Source organism: Vombatus ursinus, unplaced genomic scaffold, assembly GCF_900497805.2.
Source record: "Vombatus ursinus unplaced genomic scaffold, bare-nosed wombat genome assembly UNPS02014801.1, whole genome shotgun sequence".
Taxonomy (NCBI): Eukaryota; Metazoa; Chordata; class Mammalia; order Diprotodontia; family Vombatidae; genus Vombatus; species Vombatus ursinus.
Genome location: NW_020954579.1, coordinates 23,390,526 through 23,414,231, shown reverse-complemented (window position 1 = coordinate 23,414,231; position 23,706 = coordinate 23,390,526). Strand labels below are relative to the sequence as shown.

Genomic DNA, 23,706 nt, shown 5'->3' with positions numbered 1-23,706 from the left:
TACCATCTGAAGGTGGGCAGAGTCCACAAAGAATGTTCATTAATGTGCTTTTTCCTGTTCCACTATGGCCAAGTAATGCTGTAATCTGACCCTCATATATGTCAAAAGATAAATCTAATTAAAGAAAGAAGTAAAGGAGAAAGCCATGAATGTAATGAAAGTACAGATGAAAAAATTAATAGTGATTAATGGATTACTACAATGGAGCAACTTTTCATTATTACGGCAAAGTAAAAAATAAATTTAAAATCTGTCACCATATTCTGCAGCAAAAATAAAATGACATTATTCTAAATGGGTGAGAACTACTATGAGAACTGAAGAATAAAAGAAACCTTAGCTTTATTTGCTATACTTTGAAATATATTGTAATGGCATGAAAACTATTAGGGGTATAGCATTTCTTCTGGATATGAGTTGGTATATCAAACTACTGAAGTATGTTATACTGCTGGAGAAAAGGGAAATGGAATTATAAGAAAAACAGACCACCAATAAAAAAGTTAGGAGAATCTGAACTTCCTTCATTTAACCCTAAATTAAACCCAGAATCATAGTACAATATGATATTTTATGGAAATTTTCCGTATGCTGAGGCCCAAAGAATATCAGGGACAGAAGGTCTAAAGCCTAAAAGCACTTACTCAAATTCAAAAATGGAAAATGAATATTGAGATTATTAAAAACACATGATTTGACACAACAATCAGTGAAACTGTGAATTAGTCTAACCACTCGGTATGTCATTTTGGAATTATCATTCTCTTCAATCCAGTGATCCCACTACTGGGCACATAACCTAGAGCGGTCAATAAAAGAAATAAAGGTGCAATATAGACTTACGTATTTATTATCCAATATATTTAGAGGAGTACTTTTTATGCCAACAAAGAACTTGAAACAAAGTGGGTACACATTGATTAGTGACAGGCGTATAAGTGGTGTATGAGTACAATAATATTATCGTGCAACAAGAAATCACAATTAGGAGGAACTCAAAAAAACTTGAGACAAGTGGAACAGTGGATAGAGCACTGGACCTTCACTTAGGAAGACCTAAGTTGAAATCCAGTTTGTCACATATTAACTGTAAATCACTGGGCAAATCACTTAATCTCTATCTGCCTCAGTTTCATCACATGTAAAATGGGGACAGTACTTACCTCCCAGAGTTGTGAGGTTCAAATGAGATAATATTTGGAAAACTCTTTGAAAACCTTAAAATGCTATATAAGTGCTATCATAATGATGATAATGATTTGATAGAGAAAGCAATAAGCAGAACCAGAAGAATAATATACACAATCACTACAATACCATAAATTAAAAGAACACTAAAAGAAAGTCAATAATAAGCTTAACATAAAAGCCAATAATGGTTTTAGTGAGCAGATAATGAAATATATCTTACTCCCCTCAGAAGAGGCAGGAGACTATAAGGGCAGCATATGATAGATACCATCTGACAGAGTCACTGGGTATTGTTACAATGGAGGACTTAATGTGGGGAATGGGGAGAAGGGAAGGAAGATTACTTTCAGAAGTGATCATGATATAAAAACTAAAAGCATCAATAAAAGTTTATTTTAAAAATATTCACAATACGGATGTACTACTTTTAAAAAAACTATTTGTTCTTAAATTTAAAGTAAATTAAACTAAAAAATTACATACTTCTTAGTGCCTCCACAGTTTCATTTTTCTTTATGAATGTTTTCTGGATACCACTGATTCTGGAAGACATATTTTAGTGAAAAGAGAACAGAAATTAAGAAAACACAATAACATACTACCATTTTGCAGCAAGCATTGATGAATACACAATAAATTCATTTAATAAAAGACCAAAATTTGAGTTATTTTTAAAAACTATACAGGAAAGACATTTTCTTCTCTTCCATTCTCAAGGCCTGAAGATGGTCTCTCTGAAACTCTAAAAGCAGCATACTTCTCACCAACAGTGCATTGTTATTTTAAAAAATATATAAGCAACTAGTCATTTTGCTCCAGTTTCAGCCCTCTCAAGTAAAATTCAAAGATTTAACATTCAATTCAAACTGCTAATATCAGTTTTTAAAACCCCACAGGGTTGGAGTCAGACTATTTCCCAAAACTTTTTTTTCAGCAAGAATACTTCCATGTTTATGATTCCAAAAATTATGCATCAGTGACCAAAAGACAATAGTGCAGGTCAAGACCCTGAACTATTGTATGTTCAGTTTTTTGGGAGGGATTTAATTTAATGTTTAATTTCAATAACCTAAGGTTCAGAGGGCCATAGAGAACTTAGCTGTTCAATTAATTCAAGTCTTCAGACTCACATGAATTACCAAAAGAACCGAAATGTCACTGCTAAAGAACTGCTAATGATCTTTTTTAAAAAAATCATAATGACCTGAATCAGGCATAGCTATGCAAATTGTGCTACATGAATATAATAGACTGTAACTGTGCCATTGGAAATGATGACTGAAGAATTTAGGAGAATGGGAAGACAGATGAAGTGAGATAGAGAACCAGGAAACAGAACTAAGAAAACAATATACATAATGACTACAACAATATAAACAGAAAAAAAATTAAAAAAGAAAAAAAAATCAATAATGCATAACTATAATGACCAAGCTTGGCTCTAAAGATGAGTTGAGAAAATACAATTCTATCCAATCCCATTCTTTGCAGGAGATGGAAGATAGGCGATGTTGTTTATGCTATCAGATTAAGTTTACCTGAACTCTTTTTCCCCATATTTTTTATTATGTTACCATCGATGACATGCTAATCACGGGTGGGGAACCTGTGGCCTCAAGGCCACATGTGGCCCTCTAAGTCCTCAAGTGTGGCCCTTTGACTGAATCCAAACTTCACAGAACAAATCCCCTTAATAAAAGGATTTGTTCTGTAAAATTCAGACTCAGTCAAAAGGCTACAAGCAAAGAGAATTAAGTGACTTGCCCAGGGTCACACTGCTAGTGTCTGAGGCCAGATCTGAACTCAGAAAGATAGTCTTCCTGACTTCAGACCTCACATTCTATCCAGTGTACCACATAGCTTTCCCAGGGTTATTTATAGACAGCTCCTACTCACGTACAGGTTTGTCTAGTGACCTCTTAAGGTCCCTTCCAACTTTGAATTTTTATCTTACTCTGTTCCCAACCTAAATGGCTATTATTCATTAGTCCTAGGGTGTATCTATTATTAAAGTCCTACCAATGAAGTAGGAGCATGTGGAGGCAGAAAACACACCATGAAAAAGTATTTGTTTTCAACAAGAAGGAGACCTACTCTGAAAATGGTCTCCATATAGCCAAGCTCTCCAGGTTGGAGGTGAAACAAATTGAGAGGCTAAAGCTGGGAAGTATCTCCAGGACAGACCAAAAGGTAAATACACCAATTTTAGAATAAAAACAGAGGCAAATGTGTAAGTTGGCCACTACCAACCAGAACAGAAAAGACAGGTCAAGGTTAAGAGATGAAGATGAAGATATTAGAGGTAGTCAGGACAGACAATACATTCGTGGTATTACAGAGATATTCTTTTACAATACAATCTTAACGTGAGACTTTGAACTTTCCATGGTCTTTAAAACCGCAGAGTTCACTTAAATTTCAGGCATGGAATAAGACCTTCTCTCCACTTCCACCCCCGGGGCCTTTCTTTTTTGGTTGACAAGTCAAGGGCAAGTAAAATTTAAGAGTGCAGTTGATTTGGTTTAAAAAATAGGTTCACTAATATTTTAATTACATTAATATGTTCTAAAGGCCCATGATAAAATGTAGGGCAATTTTAGATGCTATGCAGAGAAAAATAGGAATGAATGAAATCATAAAAAAGTAATGTTTATTCTATTTGTTCTTTTCAGTTTTACAAAATGAGATTTATCCTTATCTTCTGTTTAACTCTACCTACACAGCTTCAAAAAGCTTTACTGAGTGAACCTGCAGGACATTTCTTACTCTAAAATATCTGATTAGTTTTCTGTTATGTAAACCAAAGAAAAATGGATCCCTAAAGAAAACTGACAAGCAAAAGTATTCTAATTTTTTTTGTTTAAGATGAATAGTCCAAATTTCAAATAAAGATTTGAAAAATATTCAAGCTAATAAATCAAAATGCTTTTTTTAAACTGTGAGGTTTTTACATATCAATAATTGCTTGTTAACTTGGCTAAAAGAAATGAAGCCAATAAAACTACATAGTGTCAAGGCTGTGGCAAAACAAGTACACTCACACATGTGATAAAAATGCAAATTATTTCAATCCTTTTGGATCTGACAGCATATACAAATGCAAGCAATTACAAAAATGATCTATCCTTCAATACAGAAATCTGTTTTAGCTTTACTTTTGCTATTGATATTTAACTTTACTACTAACATAAATGTCTGTCCTTAAATATATAATAAGACTTGAATTATTCTACCTTTTTAATGTTCTGGTTCTGCAATAGCAAGATAAATAGTATCTTCACAAAATCACTGAATGTTAGAAGCAAAAGGGAGGCCATTTAGAATAGCCTATACATGAACAAGAATTCCCTCCTCAACAAATACTATTAGCCAACTAGTCTTTGCTCAAAGGCTTCCAGTGAGGCAGAACCCAATATCCCCTGAAGTTGTCCATCCAACTTTGGGTAGCTCTAATTGTTAGCAAATTTTTCCTTATGTCAAGCCTAAATTTAACTCTTTTCCACCAAATTTTCCTGGCTTTACATCATCACCTGGCAAGAATTCCTCAGTCTTAGTATTTAGACCTCATCAGTACTCTCTGCATGGGGGGCAGAGAAACTCCTCTCAAAGCCTTTGGTAAAGGAGGCAGCTCAGGCCAGCCATTTCTTCCTTTTTCATCTAGCTGCAGGATGCACTCTTTTAGACTTCATCATCATGCAAGGTATCTTATTAGATACAGTCATTCCAGTCCCACAGCAGCTTTTTTTCTTCTGTAAGTATTGCAGTATCTCCCCCATTTTCCAAAAATGTTTCAGAGATCACTGACAATGGCCCTACAGTCACAACTTCGATCAATTAACAAGCACTTGCCAAGCACCTGTTATTTGCCAGACACTGTGCTAGCCACTGGGGTTACAAAAATAAAGAATGAAACCAGACTTACTCTCAAAGAACTTATACTCTAATGTGTGTGTATATATATATATATATATATATATACACACACACACATATGTATACATATATATATGTGTAAACTGAATAAATACAAAACAAATTCAAAATAGTTAGAGAAGGAGGTACTAGTAACAGTTGGCAAGATAATATAAGCCTTCATAATAAAAAGTGGTGTTTTAAGGTGCATTTTTAAGGAAGAGAGGGATGCTATGCAGCAGAGGTGAGGATGGCATATATTCCAGACATGTGAGATGGCCAGTACAAATATAGGAAGATAGTAGATAGAGTGTCATATGAGAGAAATAGAGAGAGGACTACGATGAATGAACCACTGAGGCTGGCAAGAGATGGGAGAGAGATTAGTCCTCCACACAGCTGCCAAAGGGATTTTAGTTAAGATCTGACTGATTTTGGTTAAGATCTAACTACTCTATTCATTCCAGTATCTTCCTATTGTCTATTTGGTTGGTGTTTTTAAAGCCCATCGCAATTGCAGCAGAGAAAAACCTGAGGCAGGTAGAACAATTAGGAAAACAATGTAATATTCCAGGCAAGGTACAATGAGGGTCTGACCTACAGTGGTAGCTGTGTGAATAAAGAGAAGGGGTTAGATATTAAAGATGTTGTGCTGGTAGAAATGAAGAGATTTGACAACAGCGTGAATACACAATGTGAGGATGAATAAGAAGATAAGGATAAACATAAATTTATGAATTTGAAAGACTGGAAGACTGCTGAAGCCTTCCACAGAAATAGGGAAGTTTGGATGAGGGTAGAGTTGAGGAAAAAAACAATGTGTTCTGTTTTGGACATGCAGAGTCTAAGATGTCTCAGAAATATTCAGTTTAAAATATCTAATAGGAAGTTGGTGATGTGAAACTTAAGTCCAGAGGAGACACTAGGCTTAGTGATTTCAACTTATTGAGGGCAGTTGAGTGCTGCCCAACTACCTCTTTATGCATCTTGGGCTTCAGCTCCATACCAGCTAGTTTTTTTAGTCAATTGGGGTTAAATGACTTGCCCGGGGTCACACAGTTAGTAAGTGTTAAGTGTTTGGTCTGAGGTCATATTTGAACTCAGGTCCTCCTGACTTCAGGGCTGGTGCTCTATCCACTGCGCCACCAAGCTGTCCCTCCCTACCAGCTAGTTTTGTCCTGTCCTTTACAACCCCAAAATGAATCTCTTTGGCAGAAAAACAAGTAAAATAAGACTGAATCAGCTCTGCCTTCTGTCTGTCATCAGTTAACATTATCCCATCTATCCAGAACAGTAATTTTATCCCATCTTCAATCTTTCTCTTATCTATCCCCAATGTAAATTTTAAAATATATCTTTTGTCTTTCCTAATTTTCCTCATCAATATCAACTCATTCTCTCTTGCAGCACTTCTGATTTCTGCCTAAATTAAAAATGAGTATTAATCATTCATACCTGATAGCTTCTTTTCCTAGAAATTCTGAAGAAACAGGTTCAATAATCTCACTAAAACCAGGATTTCCATTAACATTGCCCTCAGACAGCTCTTTATAATTTCTTTTGCTCTTTGACCAATATGAGGGCTTCATAAAATATAAAGATGGTCTTCGTAGTCCAAATTCACCTGAAAAGAAAAAGATCTGATTTTTCTAAAATATATTACAACTACCATTAGCTAGTGTCTGAATCACAGATAATGGCAACCACGTGAAACTTATGACAACTTAGAACCTAAAACCATAAAACGAATTCTAAAACTCAAAGCAGAGATAAAATATTTCTTCAGTGGAATTCCAAGAATCTCTCTTCTTAATCTAACTTACATGTAATATGCGCACTTGTTTTAATTGCTAGAAAAGTTCATTTAAAACTTTATATTTAAAAGCCTAAACTAGTCTATCTTTGACATAATCTCTTATTTGTAGTGACTAATGTATAAAAATTAAAATTTACATCAGATTATTAGAATGATTACTCTAAATTCAATTTTAAAAGGGGGCTCTTGTCTAAAAAAAAGTTTTTACTTTAAAAATATACACACATGCACATACACATATATTTTATATATACATATACATACATATAGATACACACACACACATATATATATTCTAAAGATGAACTTATTATCTATAACCTACATACCTGGAATGATTTGATCAAGATAAACAGCTAAGAGGATGTAAAATACACTATTGAGTGCCAGCATTATAATGGCAATGATAAGAGGATATGGACCTTTGATCAAGTTGGAAAACAAAGCACCTTCATCTAAATCTTCCAGATACATGACCTGAAAAAAATTAAATTGAATTTTAATATTATTATGTTAAAATAAATGCATAGCATCAGATTACAAAACAAATGTTAACTATCACTGTTAATTAAACTTACTAAGATTGTTCTTCATTGTCAAAGTTGGAAGTAAATCAAATGGAACAATGAAGTTACAAAGAAAACAATAAAGATAGGAATAATTAGGGTCCTTCTTTTTTTTTTTTTTTTTTTTTTTTTTTTTTTTGGTGAGGCAATTGGGGTTAAGTGACCTGCCCAGAGTCTCATAACTGGTCAGTGTTATGTGTCTGAGGCCAAATTTGAACTCAGGTCCTCCTGACTCTGGAACTAGGGTCGTTCTATAAAAATGGACTGCAACTATCACAACCTTTACTCCTGATCTGAAAATAAGAATATCCTCTTCAATGTGGCCGTTATGGCTAATATCAGATAGTAAACTTAGATATCTGACATATAACAAGTGGATACGAAAGATCATAGAACTAGAGTGAAAATTTTTGCAAGTGAGAAAACTGAGGCTCAGAGAGATTAAGTGATTTGTCCAACATCACACAGGTAATAACTGGCAGAACCAGGATTTGAACCCAAGTCCTCCAAACTCGAGTGAGTAATTTTTCCATTCCACCATTTTTATCATTAGAGTCTAGCACAGAGCAGGTGAATAAGTATTTGCTGACTGATATCTTTTGTTAACTTTTATATATCCAGACTAAATGAATAACATTTACCAGAAATATAATTAATATTCCTTGTCACCACATCAAAATTAAACATGAATTAGTGACAATATTGACATTTTTAACATCCATATTTATAGTACCTGAGTTCAATAACAACAATAATAACAGCATTTATATAATGCTTTAAGATTTAGAAAGTGCTATACAAACATTATCTCATTTTATCATCACAAAAACCCTGGGAGGTAAAGTGCTATTATCCTTATTTTACAGATAAGGATGATGAGGAAGAATGAGGTTAAATGGCTGGCCCAGGGTCACACAGCTGAAAAGTGTTAGAGGCCAGATAGATTTGAACTCACATCTTTTAGACTCCAAGACCTGCACTCTCTGCCCTGATTGCCTACCTGCCTTATTTAGCTGGACTAAATACATTAAATGTCCTATATACCACAAGTACATAGAGTTAAATGAAATTGTTGCAACATAGGTACACAGAGAGACATTAAAACAAGCTCAATAGCAAGAATCGTAAAATGTCTGAATTGAAAGGTCATCTACTTCAACTCAAATAGAAATTAAGAAAAAGTGCTTCTTTGTTTCCTAACATTTATTTTACAGCACTTAGCAAGATGCCTGGCACATAGTAGGTATAGTAGGTATTTAATGTTTACTGACTGACTACTGACCAATTACTCTGCTTTTTCAATTGTAACTTATAACTATACTTCACTATCAAGTGTCTTTACCTACTTATTAGAGAATACATAACCCTGCCACTCTGACAACATGTAACATTCACTACAAAGTACTTACACTGTTGTTTGCCTTCATTTTCCAAGAGGACTCAAGGACATCACAGTTGATATAGTGATTTGGAGTGAACTGGATTTAAGTGAGGCAGAGTTGCACAAAAGTCACCAGCCTCATTCTCTCTTTCAGAGTCATCTAAGTCTAGTTGCAACAGTCCAGGATACAGTGGACAACGACGACCTAGGTGACTTTGATGCCTGACCAAATTCTAAGTGCTACACAGAGCCTGCTGTAGCCACCTTCACAGCTGTTGGAACAAGTTGTTCAGGGAAAGTTTTCTTATGCTTGGGATACACATCTGCTTAACTCACTTAGGGGTTTGAGGCCTGTCAGTTACCCTCAACCTGGTTTAGTCCACCTGCTATGTGTGGCAACTGTGCATAGTACAGCTTCTTGGAACCACAGGTGAGAGCTGGCTGACAGATGGACACTAAAGTGGATGAGCAACCCTGAAAAGGGCTCAGCAAGTCCTCACACCAGAGGCGCTAGTCCTCCCTCAACAACCCATACACACTTAAATGAATTTGTATTGAACTGATATATGATCAGCTTACTCCTTCATCCTACCTCAGTCACAAAGAGGATCATAACCTTGATCTTGCCATTACCCATAAATGAACCATCTCCACGTTCATTAACTTTGAAATTCCCTTATCAGACCACTGTCTGTTTCCACCTCTGCCTTTACCTTCCAATGCCAAACCCTGTTCTTCATCCACACTGTGACCTCTAATCCCCTCACCTCTCAGTTCTCTCCCAGGCCATCATATCCTTGTAATGTCACCCTTTCCTCCTTTCCCCAATTTGAACTCTTGGTGAACCAGTTCACCTTTACACTGCCTATTCTCTTGAGGTCCCTGCCCTCTTTTCATATCACCAATTTTGCCTTGCCAACTCTCAATCCTGGATCACTCCTAGCATCCTCTGCCTTTGCTCCTACAAATGCTGATGAATAAAGCTGGAGAAAATCATAAAAACATGCCAACTAGGTATACTACAAATCTGTTATATAAAACCTCAACTGGGCCCTCATTGTTATTAAGCAATTCTTTTATACCTCCCTAATTAACTCATTATGGGGCAGCTAAGTGGTGTAGTGGAGAAACCACAGGGCCTGGAGTCAAGAAGATCTTCGTTCAAATCCAGCCTCAAATACTTACTAGCTGTGTGACCCCAAGCAAGTCTTCTTGCTGTTATTCAGTCATTTCAGTCATGTCTGACTCTTCATGACCCTGTTTTAGGTTTTCTTGACAAAGATACCAGAAGAGTTTGCCATTTCCTTCTCCAGGTCATTTTACAGATGAAGAACCAAGGCAAATGAGGTTAAGTGACTTGCCCAGGGTCACATAGCTAATAAGTGTCTGAGACCAGATTTTAATACATGAAGATGAGTCTTCCTGATTCTAAGCCCAGTGCTACCCTGGGCAAGTCACTTAAGCCCTAGGTGCCTCAGTTCCTCATCTGTAAAATGGGAACACAATGGAGAAGGAAACGGCAAACTACTCTAATATCTTTGCCAAGAAAACCCCATGGACAAAATCCATGGTGTCGTGTAGAGTCAGACACAACTAAACAACAATTAACTCATTACTACAACTTACCACAGTGGCTCTTCCAAACTTTTTCATTCCTCCTCAAACTTCCCATAGTTCACCCTCCACCCACCTTCTCAAATGAGAACACTACCTCATATTTTATGGGGGAGCGTGGGGTGGAGGCCATTTGCCAAAATCTTTCTTTTCACCTCTCCTCCTTATCTCACATCACCTAGATGGCTTCTATCACTATCTATTCTTTCACCTCTGTTTCACATGAAGTAGACATTCTCATTGCCAAGCCACACTGAATGCACAAGCGATTCTACTCCATCCTGTCTCCTCCAGCAGAATGCTCACTCTGTCATCACCACTGTTCACTTCTCTCTCCCTCGTGAATGGCTGTTTCCCTACTGCCTATAAACAGGTCCACATCACCTAATCATCAAAAACTCCTCACCTGATCCACTCATTCCCCACTATCATCCTATATCTTGCTTATATAGGATATATTCTATATCCTACTAGTCTCTTTGATAAGGCCATCTACAACAGATGCCTCCACTTCTCCTTATTCTCTTCTTAATTCTCTACAATGTGGCTGAACCAAAGCTTCTCTTTCCAAAGTTACCAAATACAATGTTTTGGTTTTTTTTCTCAATCCGCATCCTTTTTGACCTCTCTGCAACCTTTAACATTATCATTCTCTTCTCCCTAAGGCTAACTTTTCTCTATGTTTTTGTGACACTCCTCCTTCCTGGCTTCCCTCTTACATATCTGACCATCTCCTTGGCTGGACCTTCATTCAGATCACTCCTACTAATGGCAAGTGTCCCACGGGGCTCTGTCCTGGGTCCTGTTTTCTTCTCCCTCTACACTATTTCACATGGTAATCTTATCAGCTCCCCTGGATTCAATTATCTCTATGCTAATGATTCTCAAAACTATTAATCCAGCTATAACCCCTCTGCTGACCTCCAGCCTTGCATCTTCAAACACCTATTAGATATCACAACCTAGATGCCTGGTAGACATCTTAAACTCAATAAGCCTAAAACTGAATCATCTTTTCTCCCAAACCTTTCCAAACTTGCCTTTTACTGTCAAGAGCACCACCATCCTACCAGTCCCCCAAGCTCACAACATAGATGTCATCCCCATTTTCTCACTACCTTTCACTCCCCATATCTAAAACATTGCCAAAGCTTATTGATTTCACCTTTGCAATATCTCTTGAATACATCCCCTTCTCTCCTCAGATAGTGCCACCACCATGGTTCAAGCCCTCATCTCTTCACGCCTGAACTACTGAAACCGCCTGCTGGTTGGTCTGCCTGTCACAAGTCTCTCCTTACTCCAAAACATCCTCCATTAAACCGCAAAAATGATTTTCACAAAGCACAGGTCCACTCATGTCACCACCCCCACCCCCATTCAATAAACTCCAGGGATTCCCTATCACCTCCAGAATCAAATTTAAAATCTGCTGTCAAGCAAAGCCCATCATAAACTAAGCCCCGCAACTTTCCATTATTCTTACGACTTACACTGCCTTCTCCCCTTTTTTGTGAACCACTGACACTGGCCTCCTCCATGTTCCTCAAACAAGATATTCCACCTCTAGGCATTTTCACTTCTAACAACTATTAGATATCACAACCTAGATGCCTGGTAGACATCTTAAACTCAATATGTCTAAAACTGAATCATCTTTTCTCCCAAACCTTTCCAAACTTGACTTTTACTGTCAAGAGCACCACCATCCTACCAGTCCCCCAAGCATTCCATGCCCAGAATGTTCTCCCTCCTCTTCTCTACCTCCTGCCTTCCTTCAAGTCTCAGCTAAAATCTCAACTTCTACAAAAAGCCTTTACCAATTCCTCTTAATTCAAGAGCATTCCTTCTCTTCATTATTTCCTACTTATCTTGCATATATCTTTTTTGTATACAGTTGTTTGCATTTTGACTCCCCCATTAGATTGCATGCGTCATGAAGGCAGGGTTCTCAAGAACATAGTAGGTAAGCCATACCAGATCGAAAACTGTATCATAAAGCAGCAATAATCAAAACTATTTGGTACTGGTTAAGAAACAGAATGTGACACAGGAATTGTCACGGGGCTGCGCCCTGCCTATCAGAGTCCTGGCTTCTACGCAGGAAGTTGAGAGTCACAGTCTGTTGTGTGAAAGCAAGGAAGTCTTAACTGACCTCTCCTCTGTGGACACGCAGCAACCATGGCTGGTTCGGCTCTCCTCTGAATGGCTAAGCGTTCCCGTGCACATCCTGTTCACGACCCTGACACGAGGCATGCATGCTATGAGGGGATGTACTGACTGGCTGCAGGGCTCTGATCATGCAATCCCAAGGTGCCTTGAGGGCTATAAAGGTCACACCCAGCTTACAATAAACAGGAGCTTCTGCCACCTTGCTGTCTCTCGCCTCATCCATGCGTCTCTGGGTTACTGAGCACTGAGCTGGTCTCATGCTCTCCACTGCAGCGGCCGCGACAACTGGCGCCCAACATGGGGCAGATTGATGACAGGCCTGACAGATACCCCACTGGCGGAGTCTAAACTCCACGAATAGCGCGTCAGCAAGCTTCGAGCTTTCAGCTCGACGGAATCAGGTCTCCGAGACGTTTCCCGTCCTTGTGGGTTGGAGAAGGTAAAGGTTTCGCTTTACATAATGGGGCAAAATATATGGCTTCTCCTTCCCACAGATGAGAATTACACGACAGCTTTATATAAGGTAGCGAAGAATGAGGGAATAACGATACACCTAAAAGATCTTAGAAAATTTGTGAGGTTGGCTTTTCAGGTATCCCCCTGGTTCCTGGAACAGGGTTGCTTTGAGCCAGGGAGACGGAAGATTTTTGGGGAGCAGCTGACCTCGTATGATGGTATTTGCCCTGGAAAAGTTAGGCTTTTAGACTATACCATCTACAATCTTGTAAAACAGGTTCTGAGGAATCAAAAGCAAAGAGAAGTCCGGAATTTTCCAGTCTGTACTCAGACAGGTTCCTCCCTCCCCTCCCCCTCTGCGAGTAGACCTTGCTCTCCTAAACTAAGAGAAGGTCCTGCAGACCTCCCTCCCTGGCCACCCCCAGGACACTATTCAAACTTGTATCCCAACTTGGGGGAGTTAGAAGACACTTTAAGAAACTTGGTAGTTAACCCTCCCGAGAATCGGGGATTGCGGGAGCAGGATAGTAAGGAATCTCTTGCTGCGCCACAGACTTTGGGAAGTGTGTGTGGCCACCTTGGCGAGCACACAACAAAGTCCAGCGGTGAAGAATCACTATTACAAAAGGGCATTAGAGAAGCAAAAGAAAAGGGTGAGGATGTTAGTGAATGGGATATTGGCCTCTATCCGGTAATTGAAGAACCTGATCCTTTTAACCCAGGACAGGTATGGAGGAGGCATGAAAGTATTCCTTTTAAAACCTTGCTGCAATTAAAACAAGCAGTTGCCCAATATGGACCTACTTCACCTTTTGTAATGTATCAATTAGAGGTTATCTCTAACTCTATTTTGTGTCCAAATGATTGGAAGGCCATAGCCTGTGCAGTTCTGACGCCCGGAGCTGCTGTCTTTTGGATGGCTGAATTTGTAGATTAGTGCCGTATGGTTTCATACCAATTGGCACCTGGACCCCAAGGAAAAGCACTCTTCAAACAGATAAGTGGCACAGAGGATTTTGCTACCACTGCCCAACAGCTAGGATATGCTGAGGAGGGCTATCATAGAATTGCAGTACAAGCTAGAAAAGCTCGGTCTAGGGTACTAGAAAAGGGGAAGGCAAAGGAGTCTATGACCGCTGCCCGGCAGAAACCTACTGAGACTTTTGTTGATTTTGTGGCTAGAATTCAGGAACTAGTCACACAAACAATGGGAGAAGTAGAAGGGACTGAAATAGTCATAAAATCACTACTTAGAGAAAACTGCAATGAAGACTGTAAGAAAGCCATGTTGGGTTTGCCTAGGGACGCGACCTTACAGGAAATGATAAGGAGATGTGAAAAGGGAGGGACTCAGTGTTTTCACTTTGAGTTGATGAACCAATTTTTAGCAGAGCATAAGTCAGGGGAAAAAACAGGGAAAACATGCTATCAATGTGGGAGAGAAGGGTACTTTAAGAAAGACTGCAAGTCAAACAAAAGACGCCCTGCTACGCCCTGTCCAAAATGCAAGAACCTAGGGCAGTGGGCTTCTGAATGCAGGTCGGGAAACGGGTGCAAGGGCTCTGCAGGAGCCCCGAACACTCGTCCCATGGGAATGACAGTACAGGAATCAAACCCTCTCACAAACGAATGGGGAAAGAAATACATGACTCTAGCTGCCCAAGAAAAACAATTCGAGTATTGAAACTGAGAAGCTTAGATAATTTTAGACTGCCACCCCATGCTGTCTGTAACGTCCCACTCATGGACCAACAGGAATTGGGGCCAGAATTTTCCTTAATTACTATATCACCCCCAGATCAGCACTACTCACATGCAGTTCCAGTAATTCAAATGTATAAAGGCTCCCTCCCTCACCTCACCATGATTAACACTAACAATGATGATACCTATATTGAAAGGGGACAGCGTGGCTCAAGCCATCGCCACCACTGCAGAATTCCACATAGAAGATCCTACCATAATAAAAGGCCCACAGACAGGCTGGAGGTCAGGAGCATTTTTTACACAAGCTGTCTCTATGGACCGTCCCCTATGTACTATGAGTGTAGAGAAACGGAAATTTACAGGGTTAATTGATACTGGGGCTGATAAATCAGTATTCCCTGCAGACCACTGGCCACCTTGGTGGCCTAAGGAATTGGCTTATACCTTTTTACGATGTATAGGAGGCAATCAAGAAACAGAAATCTCTACACGTCCCCTCCCCGGACAATAAAAGTGGCAAGTTCTGTCCATATATCATAGCAGGATTACCTCTTATTTTATGGGGACAGTGATGTTCTTACAGACATGGGTGTTACAATCAGCACAGATTTTTCATAAGGGCCACTGACGTTTCATTAACAGCACACAAATTAGTCTGGCTTACAAAAGAACCAGTGTGGGTTGATCAGTGGCCCCTGACACAAGAGAAACTCACCGCCTTACATTCTTTAGTACAAGAGCAATTACAGCAGGGACACATAGAGGAAAGCTCTAGTCCATGGAATTCTCCTGTATTTGTCATTAAGAAAAAATCAGGAAAATGGAGAATGTTAATAGATTTAAGGGAAGTAAATAAAAGAATGGAAAACATGGGTCCTTTGCAAACAGGACTACCCTCACCTAATATAATCCCTAGATATCAACCCTTGTGGATCCTTGATATTCAGGATTGTTTTTATTCCATTCCCTTGCACCCCGATAATTGTAAATATTTTGCATTTTCTATACCTACACCAAATCACTGTGCTCCTGCTCAGAGACATCAATGGAAAGTTTTACCACAAGGAATGAAAAATAGTCCTACTATTTGCCAAAGATATATAGCTGACCTACTAGAGTCTTTAAGAATCAAATATAAAGGAGCCTATTTAGTGCACTATATGGATGATATTCTTTGTAGTCATGCCAATTTAGAAGTCCTTGAGCAGATACTCCAAGAAACAGTATCTATTTTGACAAACAAAGGGCTTCAGATAGCACCAGAGAAAGTGCAAAAACAACCTCCCTTTCAATATCTGGGATTTCAGCTTGACTTGGAGGAAGTCTCTTTACAACCTCCGGAGCTTAGACAAGACAAGGTACAAACTTTAAATGATTTCCAAAGATTGATAGGAGATATTCAATGGATACGACCAAAGATAGGCATTACTAATGAGGAGATGCAACCCTTATATTCTATCTTAAAAGGGGATCCTCACTTAAATTCTCCTAGAAAATGGACCCCTGAGGCTGAACAAAACTTAAAACAAATCATTAGGAAGTTAGGAAATCACACCCATCGGGTATCTCCACAGAAGGAGATTAAAGCCACGTTGATAATGGCTCAGCAACATCCACACATTATACTTCACCAAGAAGAAAACACTGTAGAATGGTTATACAGCAAAACCAGTAATAAAAGAGTTTAAACTAGTTATCTAGAAGAAGCCTCTATGTTGGATAAAAAGGCACTTCTTCACATTTTACATCTTAGTGGACAGAAAGGCACTTTGTGGGTCCCTGTCACAAAAGAAAGACTTGAGACTCTTTTATACTGTGATGAACATTGGACTGTGTTATCGAATGTAGGTAATATTCAAGCAGGACAAAAATACCTTTGCAAAATGGTTTAATAACTGGCAATGGATATTTCCCAAGATTATCAGGAATACACCTGTTGATGGCTATAATGTCTATACTGATGCTACTAAAGAAAAGAAAGCTGCTATGTATTGTCCTGACTTAGACATTCATGCAGTTATACAGACTCCATACACTTTCACTCAAAAGAATGAGCTATATGCTCTTCTACATGCTTGCAAAATACCTCAACCTATTAACATTATTACAGACAGTCATTATGCTGCTGGTGTGCTTTCTCACATCGAAACAGCATATATCAAACCTGAAGCTTCACCAATAACAGAATTGTTTTATGAACTTCAATCATGCATCAGATCAAAACAACATCCTCTGTATGTAATGCATGTAAGATCCCATACAGATGGGTTAGGTCCCATATTTTCAGGAAATAATATTGTGGATTCTATGCTTATAGGCAATTGTCAAGAAGCACAACAAGGACATGGTAAGTATCATATGTCAGTCAGGTCTCTACGTCGCCTTTATGGCATAACCAGAGAACAAGCCAGAGCTATAGTGAAAAGGTGCACTCAATGTGTCCCTTTCAATTCACCATCACTTCGCTCTGGTATCAATCCTAGAGGACTTTTTCCTAATTCTCTATGGCAAACGGATGTTACACATATTCCACCATTGGGGAAACATAAATTCCTCCACGTTACTGTGGATACATTTTCAGGATTTTGTATAGCTACTCCTCAAACAGGAGAAACTGTTAGACATGTTATTAATCACCTTTATCATGCTTTTGCTATAATTGGCCCACCATGTGTGATAAAAACTGACAATGGGCCTGCTTATACTGCCAAGCAATTACAAGCCTTTTTTCTAGAGTTTGGCATACAGCATATATGTGGTATTCCTTATAACCCAACTGGTCAAGCCATTGTTGAACGAATCAATCAAACCATCAAAACTTTCTTTCAAAAACAAAAAGGGGGAGCTGAGCGGTTATCCCCTCAAAGACAGATTAATAAAAGCTTGTATACTATAAATTATTTGAAATTTGATGGTAATGACCTTACCCCTGCTATGAATTCTTTTTACCTCACAATTCACCTACCTCGACTCCTGATGGCCCAACAATACACACAGATAAAAAGAAATTGGTCCTGTGGAAAAATTCCAATAATGAATGGGTAGAACCTTTCAGGGTACTAACCTGGGGACCAGGGTATGCTTGTATCTCAACAGGTGAAGGAGCTAAGTGGGTGCCAACTAAAACCCTCAAGATTGTCCCTACTCGAGAGACACCCCAGGAAGAAAAGCCGGACACCCAGCAAAAGAAAGAAGAATGAGTTTGACCTCACCACACAAACTAATGCGACTTCATCGTCAGTGAAATACAACTTCACAGGACTGTCCATGCGGCAGCCACTTTGTTGGTCCCGCACCAATAACGTGGAGGGCTGCATACAACTGCAGAACGTCACCCTTGCCATGAACATTCCTGGCATGGGGCCACACCAGATTCACCTACTCGGAGGACAGGGGACGCCCTGCTCCAATGCCACCTCCCTGTGCGCGGGGGGTCTGGACAAATGTAAGGTGAACAGTGACTCTGGGTCTGGTTGGCCTCATGTGGAGACTTGTGTAGCGGCGCACCGCCACTGCATGAACTTAAGTGGGACTATTGTTCAATCATGGCATGATTCTGGAAACGTGACAATTCTACTTACAACTGGACAGTAATCAGAAACCACTTGAATGGTCTATTCTTAAATAACACGATAGAATCTGACATTGAAACTCTATATAGATTAGCTTCTGAAATAAAAAAGGCTTCTGAACAGGACTTGAATCCTGACAAAACAGCAGAGAAAATCATACATTGGTTTGATAATGCCTCCAATTGGTGGGGGTCATTTGAGTATTGGATTATATTGATTGTTGTAGTGTGCTTACTTTTATGCTACTTGCCTATTATAGCCGGATGCCTCTTGAAAGTAATGATCTCCACGTTCAAAAATGTTATGTCTCAGCTACAAGTGCTGAAAGACACACACCCACGACGACCCCTTCTTTAAAACAAAAAGGGGGAATTGTTAGGGTGAATGTCTCACAGTCTCATGAGAGCTCTGCTGAGGGAACTTTCCCATGGGAGTTCTAGCTTCTATCAGCAGAAGCTGAGGGTCACAACATAGCTGCGTGACAAAAATAAGGAAGTCTCGCAAGACCTCTCCTTTGCTGACATGCAGCTCCCACGGTTGGTTTGGCTCTCCTCTCACTGGGAGATGAGTCCTGACACGAGCTCCAGCAGACTTGATGACTGGCTATCACAAGGGGATCACGCTTTGAACAGGCATCACTAGGGCTATAAAAGAGAGTTGCTAGCATTCAATAAATAGAAATCCATCCGCATAGGCAGCTCCTCTAAAACAAAAAGGGGGAATTGACACAGGAATTGTCACGGGGCTGCGCCCTGCCTATCAGAGTCCTGGCTTCTAAGCAGGAAGTTGAGAGTCACAGTCTGTTGTGTGAAAGCAAGGAAGTCTTAACTGACCTCTCCTCTGTGGACACGCAGCAACCATGGCTGGTTCGGCTCTCCTCTGAATGGCTAAGCGTTCCCGTGCACATCCTGTTCACGACCCTGACACGAGGCATGCATGCTATGAGGGGATGTACTGACTGGCTGCAGGGCTCTGATCATGCAATCCCAAGGTGCCTTGAGGGCTATAAAGGTCACACCCAGCTTACAATAAACAGGAGCTTCTGCCACCTTGCTGTCTCCCGCCTCATCCACGTGTCTCTGGGTTACTGAGCACTGAGCTGGTCTCATGCTCTCCACTGCAGCGGCCGCGACAAGAATGGTGGATCAGTGGAATAGGTTAGGTATGCAAGACATAGACAATGACTATAATAATCTATTGTTTGATAAACCCAAATACTTCGGTTTTTGGGATAAGAACTCACTATTTGACAAAAACTGCTGGGAAAACTGGAAAACAATATGGCAGAAGCTAGGCAGAGCCCAACATCCTGCACCATATACCAAGATAAGGTCAAAATGGGTACACAATTTAGACATAAAGGGTGAAACCATAAGCAAGTTAGGAGAGCAAGAAATAGTTTGCCTATCAGATCTATGGAGAAGGGAAGAATTTATGACCAAACAAGAGACAGAAAATATTATGAAATGCAAAATGGATAATTTTGATTATGAAATTTCTTTACAAAAGTTTTACAAAAAATTACTAAATTCTGCACAAAGCCAATGAGACCAAGATTAGAAGGGAAGTAGAAAGCTGAGAAGCAATTTTATAGCCAGTGTCTCCAATAAAGGCCTCTTTTCTAAAATATATACAGAACTGAGTCAAATTTGTAAGAACACAAGTCATTCCTCAATTGATAAATGGTCTACAGATATGACAGGCAGTTTTCGTATAAAGAAATTAAAACTATCTATAGGCATATGTAAAAATGCTCTAATCACTACTGATTAGTGAAATACAAATTAAAACAACTCTGAGGTGCAACATCCCAGCTATCAGATTGGCTAACTTGACAAAACAGGAAAATGATAAATGCTGGAGAAGATGTGGGAAAATTGGAACACTAATGCACTGCTGGTGGAGTTGTGAACTGATCCAACCATTCTGGAGAACAATTTGGAACTATGCCCAAAGGGCTATAAAATTGTGCAAACCCTTTGATCCAGACCACTACTAGGTCTGTATCCCAAAGAGATCATAAAAAAAGGAAAAGGACCCATATGTACAAAAAAATATTTATAGCGGCTCTTTTTGTGGTGGCCAAGAATTGGAAATTGAGGGGATGCCCATTAAGTGAGGAATGGTCGAACAAGTTGTGGCATATGAATGTAATGGAATACTACTGTACTATAAGAAATGATGAGCAGGTGGATTTCAAAAAAACCTGGAAAGACTTATATGATCTGATGCTGAGTGAAGTGAGCAGAACTAGGAGAACATTGTATATAATAGTAAGAGCAACATTGTGAGATGACCAACTTTGTTAGACTTAGCTCTTCTGAGCAATGCAATGATCTAAGACAATTCCAAAAGACTCATGATGGAAAACGTTATCCACATCCACAGAAAGAACTATGGAGTTTGAATGCAGATCGAAGCATACTATTTTGTCTTTCTTTTGTTGTTTTTTTGTTTTTTCTTTCTCATGGTTTTTCCCTTTTGTTCTGATTCTTCTTTCACAACATGATTAATGCGGAAATATGTTTAATATGATCATACATGTATAGCCTATATCAGATTGCATGCTGTCTTGGAGTGCAGGGAGGGAGGAAAATTTAGAACTCAAAATCTTAAAGAAGCAAATGTTGAAAACTAAAAATTAATTAAAATATTTTTTAAAAAATTTTAAAAATACAAAAAAAGAACATAGTAGGCACTTGATAACTGATCATTGAGTGACTGTAGAAATTCTTTCCATTATAAAAGCAAAGGACACTAAACTTTTCTATTCATACATAAATGTGGTATATATGGCATTTAATATACCAATAATGTATTCCGTACATTGCTAAAAGACATCCTCCCTCCACCCCGAAAAAAAGAGGAAAAGAGCTCCAATATACTGTAAGATTGTAATAATAAGAGACTTCATTTCTTCACCTTTTTGCTTAAAAAAAATTATGAAAGTTCCTTCCTTGACCCTGCCTACTCATGGGGCTTCATGGGACATCTTAATCTGATACATTTATATGATGCAGATGAGTTTATGAATTTTTCCCCTTCAGAAGAAGCAGCCTTTGACTGAAGGAGGAATGGAATAGGTTATTTAGAGCTATAAAGAGGACATCTGGGGTAGTATAAGAAAAGTAGTACAATTAATTCCTATACTGAAAATCCTCACAACTAAAGACCTTAGAGATAAACACCTTTAAACATCTGAATGCTGCAAAAGCTATTTTTAGAAAAAATGATCAATCAAAAATTTCTGAATTCATTTCTACTCGAGACAATGAAATTGATTAAGGAAAAAAAATCAAACTTCCCTGGACAACTTATATAACATGGGTCATCCATATCATCAATCCATCACTCAAGTGCTTTTCTAAATGCTAAGGAACGAAAAACCATAAATAAAATATTTAGTGCTTATTAATGCTAGTCTACTAATTTTAATTTTAAATAGGCCAAGTTCACAAAAGAGTTGCATTTTTTGTCCTGTGTTTCACACTGTATATAGTATACTGGATGTCCTCTTTTATATCAATTAACACATAGTACAGACAAAATAGAAAAGTAGAAATCAGAAAATCTAGAGCACTCTGTAGCTGTATTACGTTGGACAATTAATTCAAACTCTGCAAGTCTCAGTTTTCTCATCTGCAGAGTAGAGATAATCTTTCCTCTACTTACCTAACACTGCCTACTCATACTTAAAAAGAACCTGTCAAATAAGTGAGGGTTAAATAAGAAAGCCCTAGAAAATAAAATTTAAATGCAAAGTGGCATATTATTTATGACCATTTTGTAGAATTTTTATAAGCCAATGCATAGAATTTTGGAAGAGAATTGGAGGAGAGAAGTACAGGGAATGAGTGCAGACAAGTTGAGAAAGGGAGAAGTGATATAGAGTGCAGTAGCTGGAAGGGATGGCAGGACCTAGTAAAAGTTTTAGAGTCGGGTTTTGTTTTTGTTTAGTTTGTCTTTAAAGGATAGGGTATATTTAGGTATTTCTGTAGGAAAAAGGAAAGAACCATTCGATAGGAAAATACTGAAGATTAAAGTGAAATAATGGAGGCAATCTACTAGAGAAGGAGGACAACCTCTTCATCAGAAATTGGAGTATTGACTCTTTGGTTAGGACTACAACCCTTAGTTTTAACATTTCTCTGTCTAAAAATACAACCCAACTTAATACAACCTAATATTTTTTAAAACTGTATTACTGAAAACTATCTTAAAAGTTTTAATTATAAGGTCTAAAATAACATCTAAAAAAAAATCTTAAAGTAACCAGTATAGCAATGATCATGCTGTACTTTGCAAAATAAAATGACATTTCTGACAGCTATAAGAGCATGTGCTCTTGATTTTTTTCAGTAATGATTATATTATGTAAAGAGGATAAAAATGAACCCTATTTTTTTCTTTTCTATTTGTATCTCCAACACTTAGCACAGTGTCTTGGCACATAGTAAACTGTTAAATAAACACTTTATTCAGTCATTCAAATAGCAAGATAGGGTTTAACTAAGTTATGGAAACGTGTAATTAAGTCATAAATAAAATGTATCTTCACTACACCATATTATTACTTGTTTCATATTCAAAAATTTAGCACTTGCAACATATTCAAACTTTTCCAATGTCATGTAAAACTTCACTTGAGATATGAGAAAAGAGAATTCAATAAAATTACCGTTATCATTTTACTCACCTGTGCAATACCAATTAAAAATGTACACTGACAGAAGGGGCTCAAGAGCCATATTAAAGACTTAGGGAAATCCTCCAGCAGAACAATCAAAAGGCCCACAAATCCAAATGCCACTGTAGCTAAAAATTCAACTATTCCCACATGTTTTGATTTTTTAAAAAGGGGTGTAAGCATTAAGGCAAAGAAAACCTAAAAAAAAAAATCTTACAGTTAATAAATCAATTAATTTTAATTATAAACTATCTAAAATAAAATCAACATTAGGTACTTGAGTAAGAAATTTAATTTTCATAGACAATCATTCTATATACAAATGCTCAGAAACTGACTCAAAATGCCCAAATGTTAAAAGATATATAAAAGATACCTGCAAGTGTATCCACATTTCATTCATATAGATGTATATGGATCAGGGGACCTGTAACTAACTATTGACTAAGTGTTTACCTTTCAAGGAATTTTGACAAACACTAAAGAATTGCTGTCAAGCTATAATATATATGTTATATGCAAATATAACAAATAGTGACCAATAGATTCAGAGACTGATATATCTTCCATACCAGGAATATCTCTGAGTCAGTATTTAATGGAAATAAAAATACATACATAGTTAACTGAGG

At 38.2% G+C, this 23,706-nt stretch overlaps 1 protein-coding gene across 5 annotated transcripts in view; it reads right to left on the bottom strand.

The window, feature by feature from the left end:
• ABCA5 (ATP binding cassette subfamily A member 5) overlaps positions 1-23,706 on the bottom strand; it is a 117,804-nt gene that overhangs the window by 57,888 nt on the left and 36,210 nt on the right. For all 5 annotated transcript variants that reach the window (XM_027872760.1, XM_027872757.1, XM_027872758.1 and 2 more), the window contains exons 8-12: positions 23,084-23,272; positions 7,249-7,396; positions 6,559-6,727; positions 1,675-1,733; positions 4-114 (exon numbers count right to left, since the gene is read on the bottom strand). In XM_027872760.1, the coding sequence (XP_027728561.1) occupies positions 4-114; positions 1,675-1,733; positions 6,559-6,727; positions 7,249-7,396; positions 23,084-23,272 (676 nt within the window). The remainder of the gene's footprint in view (positions 1-3; positions 115-1,674; positions 1,734-6,558; positions 6,728-7,248; positions 7,397-23,083; positions 23,273-23,706) is intronic.